The sequence below is a fragment of the Elephantulus edwardii genome, unplaced genomic scaffold (assembly GCF_000299155.1).
Source record: "Elephantulus edwardii isolate Elephantulus edwardi_28Jun2011 unplaced genomic scaffold, EleEdw1.0 scaffold00109, whole genome shotgun sequence".
Lineage (NCBI taxonomy): Eukaryota > Metazoa > Chordata > Mammalia > Macroscelidea > Macroscelididae > Elephantulus > Elephantulus edwardii.
The window spans coordinates 11,893,806-11,910,095 of record NW_006399859.1 but is presented as its reverse complement, the minus strand read 5'-3'; the positions used below and the strand labels follow the sequence as shown (position 1 = coordinate 11,910,095).

At 34.9% G+C, this 16,290-nt stretch overlaps 1 protein-coding gene across 1 annotated transcript in view; it reads left to right on the top strand.

The window, feature by feature from the left end:
• FAR1 (fatty acyl CoA reductase 1) overlaps positions 1–8,570 on the top strand; it is a 102,312-nt gene extending 93,742 nt beyond the window's left edge. The window contains exons 10-12 of the mRNA XM_006892055.1: positions 4,543–4,672; positions 6,219–6,346; positions 8,296–8,570. Coding sequence (XP_006892117.1) covers positions 4,543–4,672; positions 6,219–6,346; positions 8,296–8,458 — 421 coding nt within the window. The 3' untranslated portion in view covers positions 8,459–8,570. The remainder of the gene's footprint in view (positions 1–4,542; positions 4,673–6,218; positions 6,347–8,295) is intronic.
• Positions 8,571–16,290: the final 7,720 nt, after the last annotated feature.

The window sequence follows — 16,290 nt, the reverse complement described above, 5'->3', positions numbered from 1 at the left end:
CAGGAGTTGCATTACCAACCCAAAGGCACATGTTTTTACTCTACCAGCTGCTCCCAGTGAGAAAGATGGAAAAACACTTGTTTCAAATCTGCCAGCTGCTTTGAGGGAGAACAATCTTTTATTGTGCAATTTACAGTTTTTGAAAACTTGCTGGAGGGTCAGATATGAGTCAGCTCTTATTCAACAACACATAGCAACAACAACATTAAACAATATCCTGCTGTCCATAGCTTTTCAGCAACAAATTTCAAGAGTGGATACCCAAGCCTGCTTCCTAGGTTGTCTGAAAATACTGCTAAAACCTGTCCTTTATAGGTGACTCTGATGGTATTTGAAATACTGGTGGTATAACTTCCAGCATCATATTGACAGACCAGCCACTACAGTATGCACTACAGTATGGCCAAGTAACAGATGGCAGTTTGTTGTCTTTCAGTATCTTCTCTGTACTTTCCCAACCATATCTTTCTCATTTGCGTTTCCTGTCACCAATGCTTCTTCAGAATTCTTTAGTCTTCTATTAACATTGTCTTCATGGTCCTTCCAGGTTATCCTAATGGTCTCCTCAAGGCCCTTGTATGTTATTTATACTATCTAGTACAAAAGTCATTGCTGTGCTAGGTGCCTTGAGTCTACTCATACCCATTGTGACCTTTTGTAAAAGACATCGAAACTCTGCTCCGTCTAGTACTGTCCTCACAATCTCTACTGTGTTTAAGACCATTGTTGTTATTATAGTCACAGTGTCAGTCCATTGTGTTGAGGGCCTTCTTCTCGTCTGACCTTCCAGCTCTCCCAAGAATTATGTCTTTTCTAAGAAATGCTCAAAGTGAGTGAGATGAAGTCGTTCCATCCTTACCTCAAAGGACCACTCTGGCCGCACTCTTCCGAACACAGTTTTATTTGTTCTTTTAGCAGTTCGTGTTATGTTTGGTACTCCTTGCCAACATCACAGTTCAAAGGCATTAATTTTAATTCTTCTTTGGTCTTCCTTGTTCTTTGCCAACGCTGACAAGAATATAAATGAGCTAAAGTCATTACTGTGTACTAGATTTTTATTGTAACACTACCCTAGGACCAATACTAGGATCTGTTTCTTTTATCATTGCTGCTTAACAAACTCCTAAGACAATCGTATTTATCTGTCACGGCTTACTGTTGCTTACACATTTTAGGGCTTGTCTAGATGGTTCCAGCTTAGAATCTTACAAGGGCATGGAATATGGTACAGTATGTTAGGAGTAAAGATGTGTAGGATAGTTGGGTGGACAGGCATCTTTCTTTCTGCCTGTAGTATCAGCCTTTCCATGTGTTCTCCCACATGGACCAGTTTTGGCTTCCTCACAGCATGCCAACCTCAGGGGGAGTTGGAGAGCATACGTGGCAACTGAAGGCTTCAAAGGTGAGTATTCAAGTGAACAAGGCAGAACGCTCCATCTCCTTTTCTGATGTAGCTATATGGCATTTATAGTCTTCCTGACATTCTGTTGGTTACAAAAGACCTCTGTATCTTGACAGGAAAATGGTTAAGATGAAATTGTAGTATATCAAATAAAGGATGGGAAGTACTATTGGAAACATCTTTGGAAATTTATATCTACCTCAAATTGGGCGTCACAAGTAAAGAATCTTCTTGCTTGAGTTTTGTCCTTTATGAAGCCAGTTTTTTAAGTCTTCAAGTAGCAATGGTCTCTAAGAGCTTATAATCTAAAAGCAATAGGGACATAAGCAGTTTTAATTTTGACAGTTTATAAATGTTAGCTACAGAGTTTTAAAATTTATCTTTAAATTTTTATAGAATTTGTGTAGATAAATACTGTATAGAGTACTAGACTTTATACTGTGTTGATAGCCTTACTAAAATACTTGCATTTATGATTTTAAATTTTACTTACTTTCATTTGAATGAAAGGTTGTGAATTATATGGCTTTCCAGGATACCATTAATAGACATTTTGTTATATAACATTAATTACTATCCAATATTTTGTTGTTGGTGTGGTGTTGAGACAGAACCAACTCAGCCGATCCTGTAGTGAGTTTTCTGAAGCTGTAAATCACATGAGAGGAGATTGCCCATCTTGCTCCTGCAGAGCAGCTGATGAATTCTAACTGCCTGCCTTACAATTGGCAGCGTGACTCCTTACCACTGTGGCATCAGAGCTCCCTCTAATTAGTTGATTATAACATTTTATTAATCCCTTACTGTAATACTTTCAAATTAATATGTTTTTCAGGATGTCTATTTTATACTTTATTTTCTGAGTGGCAGCTAGATAAAAACTAGTCTACTGTATCTCAACATAATTATAAAAAGTCTTACTGGATTTCTGGTTAGTAACCACTGGGAATTAGGATGCATGATGGTGTTACATGTGGAAGCAGGATAAATGATTCATTTTAGCATTTAAAATATAGTAGACCTTTCATTACCATTAAAAACCAAGACATATCTTGGCTTAACTCTTGAGCTTAACTTCTCTAAACCTGATATTTTTCATCTGTGGTTCTCAACCAGGGCCCCTTGTGGCACAATGGTTAAAGACCTTGACTGCTAACCAAAAGGTCAGAGCTGTTAACCTGCCATTCTGCAGGAGAAAGACATGTCAGTCATCTTTGGAAAAATTTACAGTTTTGGAAACTCTTAAGAGCAGTTCTCCTCTGTCTTCTGGTAATTCTGTGAGATGGAATGGTCTAAACAGCCTTGGGTGGGTTTTGATTCTCAGCTTGAACAATTTTGGCACCTAGTTAATGTTCAACAGTGTTTAGAGATACTGTTATCAAAAGCGGAAAAAAAGCTACCACATGACACCTGATAATAAGACGCTTATAATATCATCAGGGGGAATTCTGAATTAAGTGTCCATTGAAATCTTGCTGTACTCAAAAGTACTAGTTGCCCCCCCCCCCCCCCGGTGTTAACATAATTTGAAAAAAAAAAAAAAAAGGTTGGAACATACATGGCAGAATAGTAACAAACATCTACCCTTGTGGTGATCTTAATGAATGCATGATAGTGTGTAATGCTTATTTTCAACCTCCATAGTACACACTGCAAAGTACTTCGATTGCCTGATAATCTTTAAAATGTAATCTTTAAATTTTAACACCTTTAACCTTTTGAATTTCTCTTCATTTTTTTATTGTAATTCTATTTTGAATGATTATTTTTAGGATAATTTTGTCACTTAAATATTTTAAGACTAGGTAAAAATGATCAGTGAAAAAAAATTAGGAAGAAAAACTTTTATATGTTGGAAAAGCACATTAACAAAGTCTGTGTGTATTGGTTGACTGATATTATATGTTGATTTTTTTTACAAATTTATAAATTTGTTACATCTTTTTTATTGACTTTAGAAGGAATTCCTGTAATTTCCCCCTTTCCAAAAGCAGCATGTCTTTCTTCACCCCAAGTACTTTCTATCTGTGTGAACTATTCATGTCCAGTTAGAGCCTTTGACATCCTTTTCATGTTTCATGAAGCTTTTATTATATAATTTATTGTTTGAATTACGGTTTTTCGGTACATATTTCATATTGCCTGATACTCTCACAGTATTTTAGATTTACGATTTCTTTCTTATTGAGTTGAACATGGCATCAGAATTGCTTAGCTCAAGTTTACTGTTTTGATTTTTCTCCCTTTATTTCTAATGTCCGGCTTTAATTTTGGGACTTGCTAAGCTATATATAATGCCATTCCTTATTGTCGAAATAGTTATGGAATTATTTTAAGTGCTTCTTAAAAAATATTCTTCTTTTTATCTGAAGTTGAATTTTTTGTTTCAAAAATTATTTTATCTTCTCTTTCCTTAATCATTGGTAATGATGTTAATGTTATGATATCAATGACTTACGTTATGGCATGATAAATAAACTAGCAGATTTAAAGATGAAGGACCTTGCCCTTTCAAAATGAAGCAAACAAGCAAAATATGTTGACCTCTTATTTTTATAAGGATGAATATTGGCAACATGCAGGAAAATCAAGTGTTTGTCTGTTGCAGAAGTTTCACTCTGAGTCATTGAAATCATGGCACATCTAGATGACCATAAGTGGCATCAGTGTTAAGATGAAAGTTATTATGGTTATTTAAAAGATAGAATTGACTAAATGGCAAACGAATATTTCTGTATACTTTGCTTCAGTGATACTGAGGAGTTGGAATTGTAATGCTACACACTATATAATGAATTTTCAGAAAATATTTGTAAATGCAAACCAATTTCTTCTGGAATTTCATGTAAAATTTGACCTTGTAAATAGAATATTCTTTGCAAATTCATTTCATATATCAGCAGAACTATTTAGAGAACATTAAATTCATTTGCAGCTGCTTTGATTTTTCTTTTTGAACTTTTCAAATATTGTTCTAAGGTGCAGAAATATTCTTAGTCCCTGCTGGTTTTGTATACTTAAAATTCAATAATTATTTTGATTTTTATATGTATATTGGTGGTTACTAGTATCTTGGGTGGTGGTAAAATGTTCTCTAATCTATGCAATATATGGATCTGTCAATTTTTCTTATAATGCAGGATGATGAAAGCAATAACTCGCCTTCACAAAGCTATGATGTTTCTTGAGTATTTCACAAGTAACTCTTGGGTTTGGAATACTGACAATGTCACTATGTTAATGAACCAACTAAACCCAGAAGATAAAAAGGCAAGTATTTTCCATAAGCAGTGTACTGGCTAGAGACATAATTATAGATCTGTTCCACAACCATTATACATACAGTAAGGGATCTCTGACTGCCTAGTGGAAATAAATTGCACTGTCACGTCTAAGGCATGTGGTTCACATCTACAAGTTGCTGTGAGACAGGAAAATGGGCAGTCTTCTCCCATGTGAGACAGCCTCTGAAAACCCATTGGACAGTCAGCTATGAGTCAGTTCGGATTTGCCAGCAAACAACAAATTGGATAGTTAGAAAGTCAGTGATTATTTATATTCACTCCTTAAAGTGTCAGTCATATTTGTTGCTGCTAACTTAGTTTCTCTCCATTAAGATTTGTAGTGTAAGTATCAAGTGACAAAAGTCTCTTCAGAACACTAATGTTGGTTTAAAAGAGAAGTTTGAAACTTGCACACATTTTCCTCGCAGCCACATTTTCTCTGAATTTTGAGAAAACTTTTAATCTGAAATTATTTTTCGAATATTCTTGTACTGTATATCATGTATATTTTCCCCTCTGATAGCTTGAAATTTAAACAAACATTATGTTCAGCTTCCTTAGGAAAAAAGATCTGGCAGTTTACTTCTGAAAAATTAGCTGTTTAAACCCACATGGAATATAATTCTGATGTTCCAGTAGTGAGAATTAGTCCATGGCAACTACAGAAATACCCTTACCCTTCCAATTTTTCTCTGAATTCAGAGAAATCCTTCTTTTAGCTATTATTTTCATATGCTCTTCTTTTCCCATTCTGTATTTGTGCTTTTTTCCAGTTTGGAAATATGTGTTGGTTTTTTTTATGTTTCCCTCTCTCATATTACCTTAGTTATTTTAACATAACTCTTATTTCACCTTTTTTCAGAGAATACAGTGTTTTGGGATCTTATCATTAAAAGGGATATTATATAATGTACAGAATTCTAGAGTTTAATATTAGACTATTCTTCCTCATTTCCTGTAAACTTTAAAGTAGAAGATGTATGCCCCTAGAGTCTGGCAGAGACTTATAGATTAAAAGATTGGTGACATGTTTTGATTCTTCTCCACTCCCTGCACAGTGTACTACACATAGCATTCAATGAATTACTAGAAAGTCACATCTGGATTTAAAAAACAGCCTTTATTGGCCTCAGAAGGCACATCATGCCTCTACTCCATCACTTTTCTATGCAAGAGTAACTTGCATTCCAACGCTGCATGTTAGTTTTAATTCTAATTTTTTTTTTAAATTAACTTATTTTTTTAGGGTAGAAAAATTGAGATAGTACAAGACTCTGTACTAGTACTCTATTTGCTTGTTAGAAGCATTTTTGATTATTGTACATGTAACGGTGGACCAGTGTTGGTGATTAATTATTATTGACTGGAGTTTAATGGAAGGTAGATTCTTTTGGATAGTAGTAAGATTTTTAAAGTTGAGTTTGTACGTAAGTGTAACTTTTAGAACTGATGTCTTGGCGAAAATAAGAGTTTTTTTTTAATAGCTGTGATAAAAATTAGAAAAGTAACCGTTGCTTTTTATATTAACATAGACATTTAACATTGATGTACGGCAACTGCATTGGGCTGAGTATATAGAGAACTACTGCATGGGAACTAAAAAATATGTATTGAATGAAGAAATGTCTGGCCTCCCTGCAGCTAGAAAACATCTAAACAAGTGAGTTTTTCAAAGGTTTAATTTCTCCTTATGAAACAACAGACAATTTTTTAAAGTAGATAAGCATAGTGAATGAAAGATACTGTTAATCTTTTGTGTTTAGGAAAAGAATTTACTTTGTACTTGAAATGTAGTAGCATGTATTTTAGCCCAAGATTGTTGAAATTTAATATCTCCATCAAATTACACTATTTAGCTTGAAGGTCAAGTAGAATTTAGCTTTGCAAATCACTGTTACCCTCCCACCCTTCCTTACACAAGAAAAGAAAAATATTTTTTAAACTGGAGGTAGTTTATTTAAATTTTTTTTAATTTTCAAATACATTTTTTAAAGAGATTAAGCAATAACAGTATATCCTTTAGCATAGAATTTAACTTTATCTTAGAGGTATTCTAAAAATTTAATTTTTTATTGATTGGCATACAGAATTCATATGGATTGAGTTTCATTTATGTACATTGTATTCACGAATTCCTTCAATCACATTGTGTTTCATAAAATCATTCCCATACATTGTGTTCTATAAAATGGTCTTTGCCTGCTGTCCCTCTGTCTTTTCAGATCACTATTGGATCTTTTCTTCTTCCTCTTCCTCCAACTGCCCACCAAGCTCTGCAGCGCTGTGATTTCCCCTTCCTCGCTCTCAGTCTCACTGCCCCCTTTCCTTTCCCCTTTTGGACTTTTTACACATCTTACTAGTCATCCTATTTTTACAATAATATTTGTCCTTATGAGACAGAGTTAGTTCACCAGCATAATGCTCTCTAGCCTCTCCCATGCTTATATAGTAATTTATGAAATGAATCTGTTAACCTTTTTAGTAAAAGAATTTCTATATTCTAATTGTAAAAAAACTCAGAAGATAGAGGAAGAAAAATCAATAATCCATCATTTAGAGATGCATAGAACCGTAATAGTAATCTCTATTATTTGTATAGCTTTTTTAATAGCTTTTTAAATACAGTTTTAATAAAATATTGTAGAACTATCACATTATTATCTTTCCTCATATTGTACAAATCCATGAGGATTTGCAGGACAGTCAGTTTTCCAGAGAAGGAGACAAACCATCGAAGTTGTCTTTTCCTAGGTAATATCCTAGTAAGTGGCGAAACAAATTAGAAGACTGATCTTTTAGCTCCTAATTAAAAAATCTTTTCTGTACCTCATTTGTTGCTATCTTGAATACTTCTGCCAAGAACTGTTTCGACCTAGGATGCATCTGTTCACCACTCTCAAAATCCTTTCACCATTTGTAGAGCAGGAGGGTAGTGCAAATGCCTACTGAAGTTAATGGAATTTATATAATGTTATTACATATCTTGAGGGTTTATATTCTTTTTAAATACCATCAGAAGTATTTGGAACATAGCAGAGTAATTAGGTACTCTGTAAGAATGAGAATATATTTCTTTACAGAGCTAATGCCATGTCCATTCTTAGATGAAGACTTGTCCAATTATCCTGTAACTCTTTCCTGACACTGAAGAAGTCCTTCTCTTATCTAATAGCTAGTAAACAGCAAAGGATGCCAAAAATGTTTGCTGTCTTTTGTTTGTATTGTGGTGTATATAATGAATAAACTTGTCGATTAGATGCGATGCTCTAAAAGTTTGAGGGACTACCTGGTTTACTAATAAAATGCATGATTACTGTCATGGTACTGTCATACTACTAGACATAAAAAGGATGGCTTCATATTTGTTGAATGAATAAGTTTACATACCTTAAATTCTATTATGAAAGATTGTGAAATTCATCATTCGTTTAGGTTTACTTGGCATTTGCCAATTTTATAACTTACAGAACTCTAATTTTTTTATAAGGTTCAAATTAACATAAATTTGAACTTTGATTAGATTAAAAACTAAGCATTAATTAGCTGACATCCAGTAATACAGTATTCTAGAAAATAACTGTCTGACATGTTTCTTCATTTGCTTTTCAGATTGAGGAACATACGTTATGGTTTTAATACTGTCCTTGTAATTCTGATCTGGCGCATTTTTATTGCAAGATCACAAATGGCAAGAAACATCTGGTACTTTGTGGTTAGTCTATGTTACAAGTTTCTGTCATACTTCCGAGCATCCAGCACTATGAGATACTGAAGACAAGAATTTAGCATTAGAACATCTATGCATATGGTGATCTAAATGCACAAAATGTAAAATGTACTTATGTCATCTCACCTTTTGTCAAGTCATTAAACCATCTTAGATCAATGTGGAGTAAATTATGGTACATTTTATGTAACATTTTAATGTTTTGGTTGATAAGATTCTAGTTAACACACTGTGGTATGCCAGCCCAAATCTATAATGGCCACCAAAAGAGTAACTTTTAACATTTTGATCCCTAGGGAATGGGTGGGTTGAGGGTAGGAGTGGGAAATAGGAACACTGACCAGTATAACTGTGCAATCCTGGAACCTATTAATTAAAATATGCCTTAAACATATAGTGAATTTCTAATTCTAACATTCAGTGCCGTGGAAAGCATCTATTTGGACAGGAATACTTCACTAAGCTATGTTGGTAGGTAATTTGATACATCATTATTTTCTGTCCATAAGTTGAAGTGGGTTTTAATTTTGTTAAAATTATAGCTAAACTATTTCCACATTATCCTGTTATTGAATGGTCCCAAACATGAAGACGTTTTCTTTTCTTATTAAAAGTCTGATTAAATAATTAAGGATCATTTTTTTATAAGCAACTAATTGCTTTCATAGTTAGAAGACTATATGTTATTCTGAAAGACCATACTGGATCTAAATATGTTTGAAAATCCATATCAACAAGGTACATGTTTTTTGAAGGAAATGAAAAATTTAATAAAATTGTTAGTATTAAAAATAATAGAAACATGGTTTTTTTTGTCCTCATGGTCAAATAAAAATTGAGAGATTTTGTTCATATTTTGAAGCAGAAGAATTTAATTTTGATTGAGGGTCAGAAAGGGATTCACCATACGTTTGCTCACCTTTTATAAATTTTATCCGTAATACTTTAAAAAGACTTGTACTGTCTTTCCAATGAAAACTGAAAGTGCATTATTATGGAAGAATGTATCTGCAGATAGTAATAAGAAAATGTTCTCACATGTGTATAGACACATACTGATTTTTAATTTTGCAAGTGGAATTTCTTCAAGAATAATGTGTATAAAATGAAATAAAGGACTTTATTTACATACCACATAAAATAGCAAACTATTGAATGAGTTTGAAGATACCATCTAGTTTTCTGCATGTGGTTTTAGCTTTAGAAAGAAATGCATTATAGAAACAAGTAATAGCAAGAAAATTGTATATTTTAAAGATACATAATAATTCCCTTTAAATCTTACTGGTAGTTAATTCTACTTACTGTTTTAACATACATTTGATTTAACAGGTTTTTCAGCATAATACTGTTCTAATTAAGCTGATCAAATTGTACTATATTGAAATTGTCAGCCATATATCTTTAATATATTTGAAGAGGTCAGTTCACAATATAAAAGTTACGTAAAACTTTACATCTAAATTTTCTTTGTCAATTTAAATGAAGTGTATAAAAAGTTTATTTTGTTACTGTGGAGAAACACGTAAAGGAATCACCTTCTTGCAGGTGTATAATCTTGAAAAGGATAAATGCTTCCATGTTGAAGCTAGATTTTTCTGTAGTAAAACTTTTAAACATTATTTTAAAGAAAAAATGTATATAAATATAAATATAAATATATATATCTGTTCTTTGAAATGATACTAAAGTCTCTGGTCTAGGACCATACCTTGTGTAAGGTGTGAGAGACCATGAAAATGTTAAAATATGGAATAAATGATGCCTTTGATTTAAAATGGCCCACGTAGTTAACTATAGATGTTCGATACCATAATTTGTTGCAAATATGCTTTTGTATGATTTTTATACTCTTGCCAAATATACTTCAAAATTTATCTTTGTATCTTGCAGAAACATCAGGTACAACTTTGGCAGGTTGGGAAGTGTATAGAGCATATATTCTGATAATCTAACTTTTAGAGAAATGCCACTGGGGAGAAGCTAAAGCCACTGCATTAATTTTATAGACTTATTTGTTTAGAATTTTGTTGTGAAAGAAAATTAATGAAGAATTATCTGGAACTTAAAGTTCTAAATCTATTCTAAAAATATCTACAACATTGTTCCTTACCAAGTATAGTTTGAGCTGAAATCAGAATGTAAGGTTTTGCAAATCACTTCCTTTAGATTTAACTTTTAGTTTCGTGCTTGATTATATCTTCTACACAAATTAACAAGATAGCGTAGTAAATAAATTTAGTATTTCATATAACTTGTTAAAGCAGTGCTTCAAAATGTTGGTCTTTCCTCTCCTGTTCATTAATAACTCTTAAAATTCTGGCATACACCTTTGTCAATTGTGAGGTCATTGTGACTATATTTAAATTTGAATCGGCACCATTAATACGTCCTAACACTCAATATAGAGAAGGATAGCAAGATGCTCACTTACTTAAGGGTGGTGTATAATATGCATTTTTAATTTGTATAACAAAGCTTGAAAATAGGGGTTTAAAAGTTTTAATTCTCCCTGTTTCTGTGTGTGTCTGCAGAAACTGGTTTAGGAATTTTGTTTTTGTTTGTTATTGTAAATTGATAAATTTTTATGAGAATTAATTAGAAGCATTATTGGGTGCCTTTGTTTGTAAACCAAAAAGGAATAAATGAATCCCTATATTTCCATTATAGTATTTATTGTATTTTTACATGAAAATCATCCCTGAGATAATGTAGCTAATTAGAAGCAATCCTCATATATACTTTGTGTCTTTTTTAAGTGTGTTTGATAATTCTTGTGTCTAAATTTATTTCACCTTCACCCTTTTTAAAAAAAAAAAAAGAAGTAATTTTATTCTACATACTTTTTTATCCAGCTAGATGTTGTCTTGGGGCGTGGGTATAGGAAGCGCTACATTCTCTGACTCTCTTAAACAATATTTTAGAGGGAACATATAAGCAGGATGAACACTTCATTAAGTATTTTTGTTAATTAGCTGAAATGAGCTATTCTTTTTCCTAGATATATTACCAGGAGACTTCACAAGTGTCATTAAGCTTCAGTTGCTGTCCTTTACGTATAGTCACTTATCTATCTACTGGATACGCTACCTAGATTCATTCGTTAGGAATAGGCATTAAGTGAATCTTGCTTAGAGGTGGGATACTAAGCTGAGGTGCAGCTAAATGTTAATGACTTGTGAGCATTCTCCTCTAGGTTGACTCCAGGCCCTCATTTAAAACCATAGTACTGAATTGGATGCATAATAAGTTCTTGATCTGCTTTATACAAACTTTTTTAACTTTCACATGAGAAACTAGAATAAGGAATAGAAAAGAATAGCTGTGTATACTTCATTGGTCGTTGTAGAAATGAGATTATTAAATAGTTTCTTATGAAAGAAATAGAAACGGTTTCTTATTTGGGGAGACAAATATCACAGAAAAGACCTACAGTGCTTTTAATCTTGAGTGGTGATAAAGGAAGAAAAAGATTTTTTAAATTTATAGAAATATCCAGAGTCTAGTTATTATCTTAGAAATATTAAGATTGTCCTCTACATATTTGACTCAGTTTTCCTTGTACAGCTACATAAATTTGGATTAGGTGTCTGTCCTCCAAAGATACCTTAGAGGTAGAATTCCTTCATTTTCTACTCGTACACAGAGACTGTAATAATTTTCTCTCTTATAAATCTCTAGAGAGCTTTCCTTTCATTTGCCAGCAAGCTATATGTAGAAAGTGCTAGGTTGAATGATATAAAAATGCTAGTAATTTTATTGACATTTAGCTATAAAATAGTTTTTGTATGATTCAACTTAGTATTAAAGTCACTTACAGAGGTTTTTCTTTGGTAACTTTTTTTTTTTAAGAAGCAAACTTAAACATATTAGGTAGGTGTACATTTCTTCAAATTGTTGAGATGTAATGATGTCAGTTTGAGGACCAATGTGTGTCTGATTCAAGCCATGGTATTTCTGATTACTTACTATTCATCTAATAGCTGCAGTTAATAAGGATGACAGAAAAATAACTGATGCCTTTAAGCTGTGGCGTTGGAAAAGAGAATTGAACATCCCATGGACGCCAGAAGAACAAACAGATATGTCTTGGAGAGGGTGCAGCCAGAGTGCTCTTTGGAGGCAAGAATGATGAGACTTTGTCTCACATACTTTGGGCATGTTGTTAGGAGGGGCTATTCCTTCGAAAAGGACATGATGCTGGGATGGGTGGAGGGTCACCAAGGAGAGGAAGACCCTCGACCAGATGGATTGACACAGTGACTGCCACAGTACTGTGTCAGGAAGTGTGAGGATGGCACAGGATAGAACAGGGTTCAGATCTTTTATTAATAGGGTCTATATATGAGTTGCAAGTGACTCAGTGGCACATAACATTTCTTCAGAAGAGGCATCTGGGATATATTTCTTTTATTGGTATGTAGTTATTTGACACTAACCATTTGTCACTATGGGCAAAGAGGAAAGCAGTGCCTTCCTGTTAATGGTTTACAGCCTCAAAAACCCATTGGAAGGTCATTGTGAGTCAGAACAGGTACGACTAAAGTTTTTTTAACTTTAACACTTGTAGAGCACACACACTGTGCCAGGAACAGTTCATACCTTACAGGTAATATTAAACTATTTACCCCTTACAGTAGTAACTCTGAAGAGTGTACCTCTATTACCTATGTATTATGGCTGTGTTACCTATGGCTTTTAAGGTAATAACTTACTCCAGCATGTTATATTACTAATAGAGCTAACATTTGAGCTTAAGTAGTCTAACCACAAAGCCTGCATATTTGTTTACTACATTGTCTCTTTCACTGTGTTGCTAGTGTTAGATGCTGATGAGTTAACTCTTGTTGAATTGAGGGGACATGCAACAGACCAAAACATTCTTGGTTTCGGTCCAATCTGGTGGTATCTTCACATTCTCGATTCCATGTCACTAAAGGTCGTCTTCTCCTTCCTTGACTTATATCCCTTCTAAGAACTGGTCTCTCCTGATTACATACTCAAAGTATGTGAGACAGCATCTCACCATCCTTGGATCTAAAGATCAGCGTGGCTGCACTTCTTAGACAAATAAGTTTCTTCTTTTGGCAGTCTGTGGTGTGTTCAGTATTCTCTCCCATTACTATAAAAACTTCAGCTCTTCTTCAATCTTTATTCATTGTTCAGCTTGCATATGAAGCAATTGAGAATAGCATGGCATGGATCTGGCATGTCTTAGTCTTTAAACTGACATCCTTGTCACTTTAAAGAGCTCTTTGACAGCACATTTGCCCAGTGTAACATACTCTTTGATTTTGTGATTGATACTTCCTCTTACTGCATACCATAGAGTCAGAACCAATCTGTAGCTGGCCCTCTAGAGGGTTTTCAGAGGCTGTAATTCATACAGGAGGACATTGCCCATTCTTTTCCTGCTGAATTTTGATTGTGGGTACATACAAAATGAAGTCCTTGTTAACTTAAATCTTTTCTTCATTGATCATGATGTTGCCATTGGTTCACTTGGTAGGATTTTTTTTTTTCATATTGATACTATTCATTATACTGATGCTATACTCTGTAAGTATCAGTAAGTACTTCAGGTCTGCTTCTGTTTCCATAAGCAAAAGTATTTCTTCTGGATAATCTGGCTGAAGAGTCTTCTGTCTTGATGCTACATTTTTTATATAATTCAGCCTCTCACATGGTTTGCTCAGTTTACAGATTGAGTAGACTTAGAGAAATAGATATAATCCTGGCACACACCTTTCTTGGTTTTAAACCATGCAGTATCCCCTTGTTCCATTTTGATAGCTGCTTCTGAGTGTACTTACAGGTTTCTCATAAGCAGAATTAAATATTCTTGGATACCTATTCTCAGTGTTATCCAAAATTTGTTAGATCCACACAAACAAATGCTGTTGCCTAGTCAGTAGACCTAAACTAAGCATCTTTCAGGTATTCTCTGCTTTCAGCCAGGTTCTGTCTGACATCAGCAGTGATATTCTTTGTTCCATAGTCTCTTCTGAATGCATCTTGAATTTCTGATAGTTTTCTGGTAGTTTACTGTTCAGATGTTTTTTGACACTCTTCATAAAGGTTTTATTTGCAGGTGGTATGAATGATACTTTTTGATAATTTCCCTGCTTTGTTGAATTGGCTTTCTTTGGGGAATGGAAACAAAAATGGATCTCTTCTAGTCTGTTGGCTGGGTAGCTGTCTTCCAAATTTCTTAACATATAATACTAGTCTAGGTCTGCAGTGAGTGATTGCTAAGAGACTTCAGCTGATAATCCACCAGTTCCTGAAGCTTTATGTTTTGTTTTTTTTTTACCAGTGTCTTCAGTGTAGTTTGAACTTCTTCCTTCAGGATCATGTGCTCTTAATCACATGCTGCTACTTGAAATGACTTATTGTTGTTATGTGCCATTGAGTCGCTTGCGACTCATAGCGACCCTATGTATAACAGCCCTAAACTCTGCTCTGTCCTGTGCCAATCGCACTGTCTCCAACACACCCATCCCGATTACCGCAGTCACTGAATCAGTTCACCTCATAGAGGGCCTTCCCCTCCTGTGCTGTCCCTCCACCCACCCAAGCATGATGTCCCTCTCCAAGGACCTGTCCCTCCTTACAGCATGTCCAAAGTATGTTAGACTGTATGTATGAAATGTTGTTGTTGTTGTTGTTATGTGCCATTGAGTCGTTTGCTACTCATAGTGACCCTATGTACAACAGCCCTAAACCCTGCTCTATCCTGTGTCAATCTCATTGCCTCTGACACACCCATCCCGATTACCCCAGTCACTGAATCGATCCACCTCATAGAGGGTCTTCCCCTCCTGCGCTGTCCTTTTACCCAGCATGATGTCCCTCTCTAAAGACCTGTCTCTCCTTACAACATGTCCAAAGTATGTCAGGTGAAGCCCCAGAAAACTTGCCTCCAAGGAGCAGCTTGGTTTAACCCTCTCTAGGATGAATCTGTTTTCTTGGCAGTCCATGGTACCTTCAATACTCTTCTCCAGCACCACAGCTCAAAGGCGTCAATTCTCCTTCTAACCTCCCTAGTCATTGTCCAACTCTCTGATGCATAACAAGTGATTGCAAAAACCATGGCCTGTATCAGGTGCACCTTAGTCTCCAGAGAGACACCGTTGCTCTTGAGTACTTTAGAGAGGTCCCTAACAGCAGACTTTCCTATCGCAATACGTTTTTTGATTTCCTGGCTACTGGTGCCAAGAGTGTTGACCATGGAGCCGAGCAAACTGAAGCTGTGAACAATCTCAATCTCTTCGCCATCCATCCTGATGCTTCCGATTGGTCTGGTGGTGAGAATCTTTGTCTTTTTGACATTGAGCCTCAGTCCATACTGAAGGCTGCAGTCCTTGACTCTCTGCAGTAAGTGCATGAGGTCCTCCTCAGTTTCAGCGAGCAAAGTTGTGTCATCTGCATAACACAGATTGTTGATAGATCGTCCACCAATCCTAATGCCACGCTTCTCCTCATAGAGCCCAGCCTCTCGGATAATCTGCTCTGCATACAGGTTGAAAAGGTATGGAGATAGGACACATCCCTGGCGTACACCCTTCCCAATTTTGAACCATGCAGTGTTGCCCTGCTCTGTTCTGACGACTGCCTCTTGGTCCAAGTATAGGTTTCGCATGAGCACGATTAAATGTTCTGGGATTCCCATTCTTCTCAGAGTCAGCCACAGTTTGTTATGATCCACGCAGTCAAATGCCTTTGCATAATCAGTGAAACACAGATAGACATTCTTCTGGTATTCTCTGCTTTCAGCTAAGATCCATCTAACATCAGCTACAATATCCCTAGTACCACGACCCCTTCTAAACTCAGCCTGGACTTCTGGCAGTTCTCTGCTGATGTACTGTTCCAGT